Source organism: Engraulis encrasicolus, chromosome 10 (genome assembly GCF_034702125.1).
Source record: "Engraulis encrasicolus isolate BLACKSEA-1 chromosome 10, IST_EnEncr_1.0, whole genome shotgun sequence".
Taxonomy (NCBI): domain Eukaryota; kingdom Metazoa; phylum Chordata; class Actinopteri; order Clupeiformes; family Engraulidae; genus Engraulis; species Engraulis encrasicolus.
In genome coordinates, this window is record NC_085866.1 from 50,416,801 (window position 1) to 50,432,003 (window position 15,203).

The 15,203-nt window shown below is 44.2% G+C and overlaps 2 protein-coding genes across 3 annotated transcripts; both read left to right on the forward strand.

Moving 5' to 3' along the window:
- The first annotated feature begins 963 nt into the window (after positions 1 to 963).
- Positions 964 to 2,657, forward strand: LOC134456309 (zinc finger protein 652-like). Its single transcript, XM_063207680.1, has 2 exons — positions 964 to 1,122; positions 1,734 to 2,657. Exons 1-2 carry the CDS (start codon positions 1,063 to 1,065, stop codon positions 2,484 to 2,486), a joined length of 813 nt encoding a protein of 270 aa, XP_063063750.1. The 5' UTR covers positions 964 to 1,062; the 3' UTR covers positions 2,487 to 2,657.
- Positions 2,658 to 9,460: 6,803 nt separating this feature from the next.
- LOC134457282 (zinc finger protein 652-like) lies at positions 9,461 to 13,967 on the forward strand. Of its 2 annotated transcripts, none has more exons than XM_063209216.1 (2): positions 9,461 to 9,544; positions 11,260 to 13,967. In XM_063209216.1, exon 2 carries the CDS (start codon positions 11,281 to 11,283, stop codon positions 12,283 to 12,285), a length of 1,005 nt encoding a protein of 334 aa, XP_063065286.1. In that variant the 5' UTR covers positions 9,461 to 9,544; positions 11,260 to 11,280; the 3' UTR covers positions 12,286 to 13,967. The 2 variants fall into 2 exon arrangements, with proteins under 2 accessions (XP_063065286.1, XP_063065287.1); XM_063209217.1 differs by lacking the exon at positions 9,461 to 9,544 and adding an exon at positions 9,670 to 9,882.
- Positions 13,968 to 15,203: the final 1,236 nt, after the last annotated feature.

The window sequence follows — 15,203 nt, forward strand, 5'->3', positions numbered from 1 at the left end:
AACAAGCAATCAAAACTTTCATCACCTTCCACTCACAAGAGGTTATCTCCCAATCTTCCACTGTGCACAGTGGTGCGCATGTCACCAAGTGTGTGTGTGTGTGTGTGTGTGTGTGTGTGTGTGTGTGTGTGTGTGCGCGTGCGTGCCCGTGTGAATGTGTGTGTGTGTGTGTGATAGGCTACTAGAGGACAAGTGAATGCTTTGCTCCTTCCAATTTCATACAGCGTTTTAGCTGCTCTGAGCATGAAATAAGGTGGCAAGTAGAACTGGGAGCATCCCTTCTTCTCCAGGGATTAGCTGGCAAAACTCTGTGTTGAATGTGGCCTGTAGCCTAGGTCGAGGGCCAGACTGTGTCTGACCCATGTCATTCCTGCTAAATGTGAACATTCACAAAACCAGTGGACATTGGACATACAATTATAAATGCTTGTTTTTATTCCACACATTGGGGTTGTAGAAAATGTTTGCATTGCATTTTTCTCATGATCACCTAGCCAGCACCTTTGATCCTGCAGCAATAGCACCCTCCTAACCATAGAAACTTGATTTGTTTCTGTGACAAATCAATTGAGATATAGCCTTTAAGTGAGGGCGAATGCAGGCCAATGTTACACAAAGGTACAGAATAATAAGTAGGCCTACAGGGAAATGCTGAACAGGCTGTTTTGTCCAAGAGCCAAGGATAAACTACACAGAGAGTGACATCTAGTGGTAAGAGGGAATAATTTCATATCAACGACAGTGGACAAGCCTCAAGATAAACTCATAAAGTCACTCGAAAAGTCAGTCTACTGAAAAGTAGAATAGTGTTAAAGAACTTTCCCGCTTTTTTTAATGTGTTATTTTATTATTGTTATTCCACAACAGCCTTCAAACGTAGGCGCGTCACGTGTAAAGCTATATTTACTATTTCTTTTGATCAGCTGTCTAAAACTTGATAACGTGCTACGTAAGAAACCGCGCGCAGCATGGGAAGTAGCAGAGCTAAGCATTCCTGATTGATTTTCATGCATTATCTGACTGACTAGAATTATTTTTTCAATATTGGTCATTTCTATATGCATGTGCTATCTGCAGCTGGTTAGGCTACTTTGTGATTTGACCCGGAATACTCAGTGTGAGGTAAGGTCCCTGTTCCCATATGATATGCATAGTATTATTAATAATAGTAGGCCTAATAACTTCAACGGGAGAAGAACAAGGAAAAACCTGCACATTTCCCTTTATGCACATCGCTCACTGTTTATAATGAATGTTAACTGTTCTAAAATAGAATACTCTGATGTTCTGGACACTTTAAAACAGTTCTACTCAGTCAGAAATCCTTTCTATACTGTTCCTTCTGAGATCTTTTCTTGTTTGGTGGTAGGCCTACCTGATGCTAGTCAACCAGACAACGGCTAGACAACAGTTTAACTTTGTAATGAGTGTTGTGTGTGCCGAGCATTACCAGTACTTTTGGCTGCTTTTATTAATAGTTAATAATCTTAACACTGCAATATGAAAACAGTGCATAGTCTACCTATTATGAAAAAGGGTACATTAAAACAGGACTGCAGTGCACAGTGCAGGCCTATGCCACAGTCAGTATTAAATGGAACTTTAATACCATGCCGTTTTTTCGTGTCCAATGTAAAAATAATGAATTTACTGCATAGCCTATGTAATAATACAGTAGTAATAAAAACGACATTTGTAATACTACAACGCAGGATGTTTGTCATGTCTTGTAGGCCCTAGCTATACCCACTGTCAACATGGATGACGAGCTACCTGCCATTCAGGAGGAGGTGGAGGAGGAGGTGTCCGTCTTGGACCTGGGCACCCCCCAATTTGAAATCCCCTTATCACCTGCTTCAGAGGAGTTGTGGGACTCATTCCCCTCAAGCAAGTTCATCTGTGGTGGCTGTGGTAAGGAGTACACGTCCATTGCGCGTCTTACCAAGCACATGCAAGTCCATGACCCCAGTAGACCCTACGAGTGTGTGTCTTGCGGCTGGCGCTACCTGAAGTATTTCCATCTCAGGGCGCACGAGGAGGTGCACAAGAAGGTGAGGATGAAGCAGCAGAGAACACACAACAACAGACAGCACAACCGTGAACTCCTAAAGTCCCTGCTGCAGCTCCCCTGTGCCACCCTAGTGCCTCCTCCTGTGCCTGTCATCAACCAGCAGTCTTTGTTACCCACCATCACTCCAGAGCCGGCCCACCAGCACCAGGCCCACCACGACCATCCGTACGCCAGCAGGCACATGGGGGTGGCGAAGATGCCAGTGGAGAGGAGGAAGACCCAGGAGGTCTCCTGGCTGCTGGATGTCTCCAGGAAGATTGCCGCACTCCCAGACCCTCCCTCGCCCAGAAGACAAAATCTCGATCTCACTGCATGCCATTGCAATGACTACAATGGAAGAAAGGAGCCCAGGGTGGTCTGCAGACTTCCTGACGGTTGCAAGAGAGCTGCGTTTGATATCGAAGTGGTACTGTAATCCCGTTTGCCAAGAAGCTCTTGAGGACATATATGGATCAGAGGTGTGCTCTGTTTTTCCAGCACTTACAATAATCTTGCTTCCAGAGTTGTATAAAGTAGAAGTAGAAGTACTCTTGTCAATGTAATTCCAACACCAGTGGTGTGATATTACATGGTTTCCACTTTGTAATTTTACACTACTAGTGTTGTAACTACATCTATAAGTGTACTTCTACTTCTACTTCTACTTAATTAGTTGTTTCGAGTTTTACCATAACAGTATACTGTAGGATTCTCAGGAACTGCACATGATCATCTTGGTTTTTTTTTTCTTCAAAATATGGTTTCCGTTTTCTTCTGCCAGTTTTGGAGTTGGCACCCATTATGTAAGACCTTCTCAGGTAGTTCAGTGGGGTTTTTTTTCAGATTACAATTAAGCTATATTAAACCAATTATGCTGGATGTTGCATTGTGCAACATTGGCCCTGGTGCCTGGAGGTGTATGACGAAACATTCAGGCTCATGAGATATGAAACAATTTTATTAAAAACTTTGCTATGTTAGAGCTGAATGAACATCTTCCTAATGCAAGGTGAGGGTCTTAGTGTTTAAATGCAACTTATTGCATGTTTGTATGTGCTTCAGAGGCTGAGATATTTTGGTTTTTATAGGCTGAGGGCAACTTGTCTTAAAAAGGGCTTAGGCATTCGGCAGCCTTTTTTGCAGGTGCATTAGGCATCAATGGGTTAAGTGCTTTTTAACTTGTTCTTCAGGGATGATGTTACTTGATGTTCAGTGTTACCTTGTGCGGGTTGTGTTGTAATATGTTAACTATTAGAATAGAAACTATTCCGATTAACCCTTCTTCATTTAACGTGTGTGTGTGATTTTTGTTTTGTGTGTGCTGGTGTTTTATTAGTCGTGTGTGTGTGTGTGTGTGTGTGTGTGTGTGTGTGTGTGTGTGTGTGTGTGTGTGTGTGTGTGTGTGTGTGTTTGAGGTACTGTACATCATTCATGCCATACGTGTTTCCTGGTGGAGAATCTTTTCTGCTTTGCCTGTGTGGTTTCTGCATCAATTACACACATTCAGTCACAGTAGAGCAAGGGTCTCCAAACTAAGGCCCGGGGGCCGGATACGGCCCGCCATGCCCCTTTGACGGCATTCCACCTCTCTGCACCTTACCATTTGAACAGGCCCAAAGAAACAATCCTCACAGAAAGATGCCTGTGGTATTTTGAATTAAAAAACATCTGAAGTACTCGCTTCTTTTGAAAATCACTTGTAATGATGAACTATTTTGTGCGAGAAATTATGGCTACAGGCAGTGGCCTAGTATACTGCCCACGATTGATCCCGGCCCCTGATCACAGTCAGGAACGATAATGTGGCCCCCAGAGAAAAAGTTTGGGGACCCCTGCAGTAGAGCAATGAAACACTGATTCACATTCAAGCTACTCAAGTGTTTCAAACTAAAGTAACCTACTGTACGTGAACGACAACATATCGCCTTTTACCATGCCAGTGTGCAGTGTGTGTTTGAAACAACGGTTATTTTTTCAAAGACAAACTGAAGTTGGGCTACCCTTTGATCATACTGAGATGCCACCACTAAATGTTGAGATGAAATCATATTCTGTTCTCTCCAAACTTTGCAGAATAAGGGACTTAACGTGCCACTGTTGCGTAAACGCTGATGGTAAATCCAACTTGTATCACCTTCCGCTGACATGATGGTATCTTTTGTACCAGCCATGCATATTGCAATGCTCACAGGATGTCTAGGCTATAAAAACACGCTTCATAGCAGAAAGGCACAGACGCAGCATGGGTAGGATCAGTGGGGCCAAGTTGTTGCCCCTGTTCCTGTGTTGTGCCTATTGCAACTACTACCAGGAGCCTTACATGTTTGCTTATGAGGGGGGAAGCACAACATTCCGCCATAGTGTGCGCTCCAGTCGGTTTCATTACCTTCTCTACAAAGGTAATGGAAATGACTCCATCTTTCTGAAGAATTCATCTGATCCGCCTTCCAACTCGGAGCAGGCGGACAGAGTGAGGTTTTTCTTCACTTCGTGGAAGACCCCATGTTTTGAACTGAGGAACCTCTCTGTGCATGACAGTGGTGATTACAGGATCGAAATATGGTACAGAGACACGTGCCAACAAAAGTCATTCTACGGCCTGACTGTATGTTCAAGCAAGATGGAAGTTGGAAAAGAAGAAGTTGATGGTGTCATTGAATGGACTATAGGCAAGGTCAACCAAAGTCAAGGCGACATTCTGCAGATCTACAGAGATTCCCACGTTTTCTGTTCTGGAATTGAAAGACAGACGATCCTGGATACAAATCAGACTTTTGAAATCCTGCCATATGACTTGAAGCACACCGCTCACTTGCTAAGCAACGGTACCACGATACACATCTCTAATATGTCAGGCCAGGGAGCAGGAGACTGTCACCACATTCTGCTTTGGAAAGAAGGCAAATGTCACCTGTACTCTGAACGGGAATGGAACTATGTCCATTCATTTGTATCTGTGGGGTCATCCATGCACATGGTGAAGAATGGAGCTCGAGTCAACCTCAAGGCTCACCCTCCTGTGGCTGACCCTGTGCACTGGTATCATGAAAAGAATCCCTCACAGGAAATCGGTTGGAGACTGCCTTTCAACGTGACCCTCGAAGAGGAAGGCACAGACATGTATGTGAACATGGTGAATTACTCTCTGGTCATCCCATCAGCCACCACACAGCATGGAGGAATATACTGCCACTACTCACAGAGTCATCCTCAAGAAAGCTTCCCGAGCATTCTCTACGTCTGTTCCGAACGAAATGCCACCAATGTTACGTTCTCTGCGGCAGGCGACACTGCAGTCCTGAAATGTGATGGCCTGAAGGTCTCAGAGTGGTACCTTCAGAGAGACCCACTGGAACAGGAGGCTCTGGTTGTGACAAAGCCCCTGCCTGGTTTATACCGCATTCACCAGCAGCTTAGGGCCAGAGCCAACGTGTCACTGGATGACTCTCTAATCTTGTATGGCCTCACCCCTGAAGACAGTGGCGTGTACCGCTGCCGAGGGTGGAATGACAGTCCAGCTCAGAAGGGTCTACGTGTACTTTGCTTCGACCAAAGTATTCACCTTATTTACGAGAACCCTTTTGGTGTGAACTCTATGTTCTACAGGTTGTATGTGTCACTGATGGGCTTTGGGTTGCTGGTGATGGGGATGGTCTCTCTTCTGATCTCAGTGGGGTGGAGGAGCAGAGGAGGATACACCACTCAGAAGACCTCAAAGAGGAGTATAGCATAGCCACGTGACTAAGAATAGCATGCATGCTACATCCACAAGACAATGCAACAATATATATTTTTTACTGGGTAATGCACTGTTGGTATAACTATAAAACTAGTAGATTGGGCTTCAATAATGCAAACAAACTTAGCATTGACAGCAGCATCATAAGCAAATGTGCTCTACTTGTGCAGAGGACTCTGCAATGGCAACGTTGCCAGATTTTTCCTCTCTGGAACCTGTTCCGAAAAAATATTGTTTTCAGCTACCCAAAACAACGGTGCCGTGTGGCTGTGAGGCGGAAACGATACAAAACCTTATGGGATTCACTCGAAAACTGCCACGTGGGTGGGGCCTAAAACACGCTAATCGCACATATAAGTTTGTACATTCAGACGCTTTGGTGCACAAGCGTGCACGCACACACATACTTGCCCACTTGTACTTTCAAGGTCTTTAACCAGCCTTCTAGTTTCATGAAAGATTTTGAGATTCTCTGTAACAAGTCCGACAGGCGGACAAAGATGTGTCCGTCTATGTAGAGGGGCCCTGGGAGCTGCAGGCCAAAAACTCTGCTGCCCTGTGGACTCAGGAGGGAATTACAATTTGAGGAACGCGTTTCAGACAGACGGACGGACATACCCTCTTATAGAGATGCTTGGATGCATCTAAAAATGCTGGGTTATTTTCATAACTCAACTGCTGGATTAGTTCATCAGAAGATGAAAAAGGACTGGAACGTAATAGGGGCGTATGGCATGGATGTGTCTTCTGGGATGAATATGAATTCAGGGATTAAAGCAAAAAAAAGTCATCTGACTGAACTTTTTTTACCGGTTAGGCACCCGATCGAGTATCACTCCGTAACCCAACGAAAACCAATGTAGCCAGGCTCTGCCCTCATAACGAAACATACACTGGTTTTATGCAAGGAACGGTGCCAGAGCCAACACTAGGCATAGGCAGACAGGGCAGTCGCCTAGAGCAGAATAGGCCTATGTCTTGAGGGCGCCAGTAAAACCAAAAAGTGCCACAAAATCAGAACTTCAACCAACATAAAACTTTACACTTCACATTAACAATGAATATTCATTATACACTCAGTAGGCCTATATACACACTCAGTATGAATGTACCTGTAGGTACTAGATCAGATGTGCTCAATCAGATGTAGGCCTACAATGCTATGTTTACAGATGCCAATTTCTAAATACAAGAAAAAGGAAAGAGGGAAAGGGGCAGGCCTAGGCCACCAGATTGACTAGAAATGGCCGAGAATGGAGGGATAATGGATACTAGGCCTATATCAGACTGCAAACATTGAACTGCAATTTGGTTCATGTTTTGGTTATTTCCTCTTATATCTACCCATTATTTATGAATTGTTCACAACATTATGCAGAATGGATTCACAATGAGTGTTGCTTCAAAATGGTCTAGCTGATATCATAGAATTATTGAGTTGGAATTGCAATGCGTTGATACAGTGATCCCATTATGGTTTTTTTTTAGTAGTAGGCTATATTTTTCTTTCCCATCAGAATGGGCAAACACTGTTCTGGTGAAAGCACTGGTGCGCATTGCTTGCAGTATTTCTGACATTTAAAAAAATAATGCACTGGTCATAGCAATCAGAGGGAGAAAACTAGTTGTTGGTTATTTTGTATGTTTTTCACTATTCATCCTGTAGTCTACCTCTTGTGTTCTACCGTTTTGAAAACCTATGGCTACCGGTACTTTTTTGCTTCTCGATGTGCGGTGCCAGGCACACGCTTACCATTGATTTAAAAAACGTCCCCGATTCCTACACGCACTCGTGTTCTCTCCTACAAGCGGACACGACACAGTCACAGACATACGTCTATCGTTTAACAAAAGTAACACACTTTCCCAAGCTTGTCGCGCAACTTTCCACTCGAATCAAGACAAACCACCCACCCATCAGTCCTGAGTGCGCAGTGCGCAAATAACTGAACTGAAACGAAGCGTATAGTCCGAGAAGATGTACAGACGCACAGACGTTTAGCCACTCAAAAACAAGCACACACACAACTGTTGCTGCACACTACTCCAGTTAGCAAAAATAGCATCACACAGTAGCCTACAACAAGCCTTGAAAGTGAAAGAAACACCGAAACGGCATTTATTGACCATGAGTTCACCCATCAGAACACTGTTTCCCAGAGCAAGACGTGGCATAAAATATTGGCTCTGCCATGGATATCCTCCGTGACCCCTGTAAAATGCAACCCATTTTTAACTTATTTCTTATCGGCAACAACAAAGTTAATATGCTATGATTACAAATGAGACTGTACATTATCCGTTGTCAGAAAGACAACTAGAGCTAGTTCTACACGTAGCCAGTCAAACGCGCTAAACTTTGAGGATGAAAGGCATGGTATTACGCATGGCATATCCTAGCTAGCTGCCAATGATAGCCGTCCCATTAGAGCACAATTGTGTGTCACAATGCTTAAAAGGCAACCCCTTCATGAAAAGGACATCATGCGCAGTCGAAGTAAACTATTCATTTTTTTCTAACTATCCGCCACGGCAGGTGCAATGATAATGGAAACATACGTGTCCTACCTTCTTCAAGCTATGCATTCCATGCATATGCATTATTAGCCCATATTGGAATATCAGTCCAACTCATTTAATGAGTGTCATTTCATGGCACTTTAAACATAGTATTACACTTATTTTCTTTTCTGCCATCAGCAACAATGTTGGCTATTTGTTTTTTTAATATCTCGCGCTGCGCCGCAACCGAATTGCTGACCGCTCGTGTACTTTTTTTTTTTTTTTGGAACACGGAAGAAAAGGGGATGGCTCAAAACTACTGAGTGAATCTGTTGTATGACACACCACGGTGATGGCGCGTGTATAACTAAATCCGTACACCAAACACACCTCTCCTTCCCTTCTCATGACCAGGAGTGCTCTCGATTTGAGTTCAGTTGGAAAGTAAAAATTGTAAATTAATTGACATGAATTATAAAGACGGAAATCCGTCCAAACGAAAATCCAGTTGACGGAAATCCGTCATAGCGACGGAAAACTTTAATCCCTGTGAATTGTCTAGTGTCACGGTAGGCCTAAATTATTACAGTTTCCATCTTGTAAATAGCTCTGGTTTGCTTTAATTTCCTTTCAGTGCCTTACAATATGTTTAGTAATTACATGGCCTCTGTGATGTCTGTCTTTCATTGATTTGAATTGATGCAAGTTTTCTGATAACCAAATATTGTGCAGGGTGATACCCTGTAAAATCCCTCACAAACTTTCAAATGCATATGATATGACACCTAACAATTCAGCACCGGTAATGTTGGCCCCTGCAGCCTTGTGACTTGTCCCCCTTTTTAGAGCAAAGAGAAATCTAGAATCTGCTGTATAAAATTCAAAATAAAATGTGTTGCTGTTGTCCATTCAAAAAGACATTGCACAAGCGACATCTAGTGGTTTAATCTGTGATGTTGTCATGCTATTCTACACAAGGTAATGTACTGCAAGTAATACATTTGATTTAATGATGCATACACTTATTTGGTCATGGCTGGCATGCGTTCAATAGGTGAATTAAAAAAGTGCAGTAATTTGCCGTGCTGATCAACACAAAAGGTAGGGTAGGCTACTAGGCCCACTTTACTTCTTTAGGGTGGGAACTTGTCCTACAAGGAACCTTGGGCGTGGAAAAGCTTGGGGCAGGGGTTCTTATCAATGAGGACAACCCACTCGTCCGGAAGTTTGGCTTTCGGACTCAAATTTAGAAGGTAAGTAAGCATGTTTTGAATAATTTACATTATGACTTGAAAAGTAAGACGTTTGCACCGTCGCGGTTTACATATCTTAATCGGAGGTACTTTGAAAAGAATGTGTTGTATTTCAGAGAGTCCCACCAGCGTGCCATGCTTCACCAGCATGACTGCAAGAAAACCCGCGTTGGCCCCGAGCCAACAACTCTCTGCTAGCGCGATTGTTGTGATATTAGCCATTAGCGCAACATTGTTTCTGCATTTCTTCGTCTGGCGGAGGGATTGTGCATCCCTGCACTGTGGCGTGAACGCGACACTAGTGATCGTGCTTCCCCTTACCATTTAAATCTTAATTTGTAAGTTAATTGAGTGTTCAGTTTTGGGTATGCATTCCTAGGATAACTTACTGGAATGTAAACGTCGGGGTGCGTTGTGATCTCGACCACATCCTCTGAACGTAGCTAAGCCTTTCAGATTCTATACGTGAAAGCAAAAAGGGAATATAGTGAGACATTGTTTAATTCGAGTTGTATTTTGCAAAGTGCTATACCGTCGTGCACGTCAGTGTTCTGAAAGTCTCTATGCACAGAGTAGACAAGCGATTTTGTTTTCGTAAGAGGAGGACATTATTTGACTTGCAAAGTATTTAACACGTCTCTTCGTGAAGTATGTCTGCGTGTGCACATCTTTGCACAAGTTAACTGGACACTTTATTGACGTAGGATGGGATGATGCCTATGTAGCCCATCATGTTTATGCAATTTCTCATTAAAGAGAAAGGGGTGAAACAACCGGGTATCTTTTATTAGTTCAATTAAATGTGCACTGTGCAGGATGGTGGCCAGAGTAGGTATTGCAAATAAGTTATGCTGTTCATTGCTTATTTATGCTTTTCATGGATATTTACTAATAAACTAATACTAAGCCTACTAGTATGACCAAAGCACAGTAGGTCCAAGTTTTGTAGCTTAAATGTTTACTTCAGGACATTCAAAATGCCAGATATGGAGAAGATCCACCTTTTCATATAAAATGTGCAATTTTCACAGTCATAATGAAAACTTACAATTTGATTATTTTGGTAAGTCTTCATGAAATAAGTCACAATTGTGAAAGGGCAGCCTGAATTCTGGGAAGAAACTGCTAAAATATTACACAGTGCATCTTCAAAACATTGAAGCTCTCCAGAAGCTCTCGCAGCACTAATAGTATCCCCCTTCTTACCTGATTTGTAGTGTATGGGTCATCAATGTTTTTTAGTAGTGAACGTGATGTGATACAACCACAGCTAATGCCGATAAATTAATGTGCAAGCAATTGAAAATGCTTCTTAGATAATCCAATGAAAACAGTATAGCGCTAAATCCATGCAATTATGGCATTAGCTGTGGTTGCACCACCCTGACGTCTGCTGCAAAGAAACGTAAATGACCCATATTCTATTATGTCTCACCATTACTATTTGACAGAACTGTTTTTTTGGGTCTCTTACAACTTTTTATTGATTATCCGACAGTTTGAGAGGTGGACAGGAAGTGAATGGGGAGAGAGATGGGGAAGGGTTAGCAAATCGAACCGGGCCGGGAATCGAACCCGGGTAGGCAGCATGGCAGACGAGTACCCTACCGGCTGGCCATGGCAGGGCCTGATAGAACTGTTTTAAATGTCAATGTATACAATGTATAATTATGATGATAAAGGCTTTCTATTCCATTCCATTCTATTCTAAAAAGGCTGCACCCCCTACACTGAACATGGATGAGCTGGACCTGTTCAACGCTGACGAGGTCTCGGAAGAGGACCTGTGGAACCAGTACCATGCCGCTGCCATGGCCGGGGCCGACCTCGCCGACCCCAAAGAGGAAAACGTGTCCTCCGACCTGATGTTGGGAGCCGGCCACCAGACGGCGGACGGCCTGGGCGAGCAGCGGCCGCGCTTCGTGGGCGAGTACGCGTGCGACGTGTGCGGCGAGACCTTCTACACCATCGTGCAGCTGGCCAAGCACCGGCAGTTCCACGACCGCGACCGACCCTTCCAGTGCAGCATCTGCGGCAAGCGCTTCCTGAGCCGCAGCCACCACCACGAGCACCAGCGCGTGCACACCGGCGAGCGGCCCTTCCCCTGCGAGCGCTGCGACCGCTCCTTCACCACGCACCACAACCTCAAGCGCCACATGACCATCCACGACAAGGAGGAGATGTACCGCTGCCAGCAGTGCGGCGTGCTCTTCTGCCAGGAGCACGAGTACAAGCTGGAGACCATGCGTCTGCCGGGCGTTGTCGCCCCGGACTTGCCCGCCTTCAACCTCGACCCGCCCATGGTCGCCCTGCCCAGGCCCCCCAGGCCCTTGCCCTCGATGGTGCCAGCAGCAGTGGCGTCACCACTACCACCCCCCGTTCTCCCACCGCCAGTCATGCCCACGCTCACGCCCATGGTCCCCACCCCCACCCCCACCCCCAGCTCCTACTCCATGGAGTACCAGATACCCAACGTGCCCTCGTACAGCGGCCTCAGCAGCGGCGAAGTGAAGATGTCCCAGGTGTTCGTGGATAAGAAGAAGTACAAGAAGAAGAGGAAGGGCGAGGGGATGTCCTTGTTTGACGTCAGCAGGAACATTGCCGGGCACTCGCCCCGGAAGCCGGAGCTGGTGCTGGACGCAGACATTCCCGAGTACCGGAGGAAGGGGAGCAACAACGCGGTGCAGAAGAAGACCATGGGCATGCACAGGATCGCCTATGACATCGAAGTGGTCATCTAGATGGCTGCTAGTGCAGAGGAGTATTTCAAGAACATAAAAGTTAACCTGCTTGAAGTGGCAAATCGGCTAATAGCTTACCCACCGCTGTCATTTAGTTCAGGAAATAAGGGGTGCGTTCCAATATGCGACCTTGCGTCCTCCACTTGTGCTTGTGGCCTCGTACCAGAAAGTGATGACATCACTGACGACAGCATTGTATTTCAATATTTCGCAAAAGCTCAATTGTAAAGTAATTTTCCTCATTTTCAAACAGGCTGGTAAATGAAGAATATTTCCCCAAAAATTGTTTTGGCTAGGCTGACAGCGGGGAAACGTAATTGTTTTCTCCATGGAGGCAAAACATGACGCCACAAGCCCAAGTGGAGGACGCAAGGTCTCATATTGGAATGCACCCAAGGACTCCAGTCCCTTGTATCAGATGATTTACCAAGGTTAACTTAACCTGGACTTAGCCAGGTTCTTGGAATGCACCCCAGGGTGTTGTTTCGAAACTGCACTTGCACAGCACCTAAGCCTATGTAGTACTTCAGTAGTATGAAGCTGCAACGAGACAATATATCAGGGCTGGATTTAATATAGGGCTGTGTGGCAAAGTATACTACATATAATACTTTTCCTGGCATGTGCTCATGAAGTACTTGTGCCTAGTGTATGTGCAAGGATATGCATTGCATGCATAGGAGGCACTTCATACTACTGTACTATTTAAGTTTAGATGCTACTGAAGTGCTTTTGGGAAACGTGGCCCTGATTCCTAGCTGCACCTAAGCTTCAGGGAGCTGTAGGACCTTTCTGGAGTGTTAAGGAGTTGTGGACAGGCGAATTCTAAAACCTTTTTTGAAATCTAAAAAGCTTTTTTGTAACGAGAATGTAGTAGTAACATCAAACGTGACATGGTTAATGTTTCTGTCAGGGCCATGCTCTGCTCCCTTCTAGTTTTTTTATGATTTAAATTTCTTTTATGCTTTTGCTATTTCCACTCTTTGAATGAATGATTTTTGTGTGTATCACTACTTATCACCTTATGAAATTGCTGCTGGTAGTTGTGAATGATAGATGTAAGTAAGCAGTGTTTGGGACTGTTTTTCCGGCTGAATTCCACTTCCCACGGTGCCTTGAGACTGGGGTGAAACGGGCCTGCAGCAGGCATGGAGGAACAATACAATGCATCACCATTCCAGTCCCTCTTGGACATTTCGTTGATTGTAGGTTTTTTTTGTTGTATGTTGTGTCCTGCCCTCCAGAAGGGTTCTCATGGCCATTTATGTCTCATTGCTGTTTTGTGGTGAAATTAACAAACCAAAATACTACATTTGTGTCCTTAATTGAGTTCAATCTGCTGTGAAGATCTCTCCACAGATATTCCACTGAATGTGGACTACCCCAAGACCTACCTCAAAACATTTATCAAGACAAGGAATCATGTTGTGACTTTTGTTTGTTTGTTAAGAAATCATGTTTTTGAAACACCTTTTTATACCTACTGAAGATCTGGGTTTTTTCTTCTATTTTCCATGGAATTATGTTAAAATCAAAGAAAAAAGACCACATGACATTTTAATTGTGAATTCTTTTCTGGGAATGTTACTTAAAAATATAATATCGAGCTGGCCTTATTGCCATGACTCAAATGTATGCGGCCTTTCTCACTAATAAAATGAATTTAAAATGAAGAATGTTCACTGCCGTGTACTGTCGTGTTTTCTTGACAATACTTCTTAACTGTTGTAGCCAGTCCTTTGCCAGTCTTGAGGCTTTACTTTCATGCAAAACGTTATTTCACAGTCATTTATGACACAAAGCGGCTACGGGGATGCATTGTGTGTTTTTTATGGTTTTGATTGATAAAGTAAATTGGTTTTTAGACGTATAATGCAAATTAATATGGATTTTAATCACTAGTACAGGCAACACTAGTTGCAAAGTCAAAATTATGACTAGCCCTGTCAATATTTAACCTTGCATCTGTGGTTTGATGTGCCTCAGCCGATTTAATATGCAGGATTTACCAAACGCATCCTTTTTATTGCAGGGTCATGAGCGGCTAATCGATGCCCTCGTTTTTTTTTCAGAGGGTAGCCCACGTTTTCATTGGCTGATTCCCTACAAGCGGCTGAAGTGATTGGCCTACGTGGTCTCCATTCAGTTGCCCACTGCATGATGGGCAGTCGCAGTCAGCTGTCGTCGCCGCTGATGGCAACAATAGGATTCGGCCACATTTTCAGCATCATCCGCATCCCACACATAGCTCATGAAGCGGAGAGGGGACCAAGCGCACGCTGATAATTATTCAGCATCCCGGTTCAAGTGAAGACCCATCAGCCATTCTTGGAATACTCATTTCAGCGCGTGAGTAGTACATTCCAATGGACCGCAACACGGTATCATCTGTGCTGCGGTTGGCATCAGCCACCGGTGACCGGTAGTGTAGAACAGCCGATAGTGATGCTGCCTCTTCAGTCATCGGATTAATTCTCCTCGATACAACGAATTGGGGATGCATGCATGAATTGCGCCGATTTTTTGTCCTTTTCTTTTTTTCCCCCTACCATTGCAAACGCAATGCAAAAACAATGTTTTGTAGAAAGAGAGACAACTGTAGGTCATCGGTAGTAGATGCTGCTGAGGTTAAATAGCATGCATAGCATGTATTATTTTTCCCTAGGTGATCAGCTTTATTATTATGAAATGTACTATTATTAAAGCATATCCGTTTATTTGACTCGAACTAGAAACCAGAAGAGTCAAACCCTCTGCTCCATAATATTCACCTTCCAGCAGCTGCATGGCAGGAGGTCTTGAGCCGTTTGTGTGTAGGCAGGCTTTTTGGTGAGATGGCTTTGCTAGTCAGATTTGATTATTGTCAGTGTGACTTCTGGATGTACCACGAGATTAATGTCACTGGTTTGTGGTCTGCC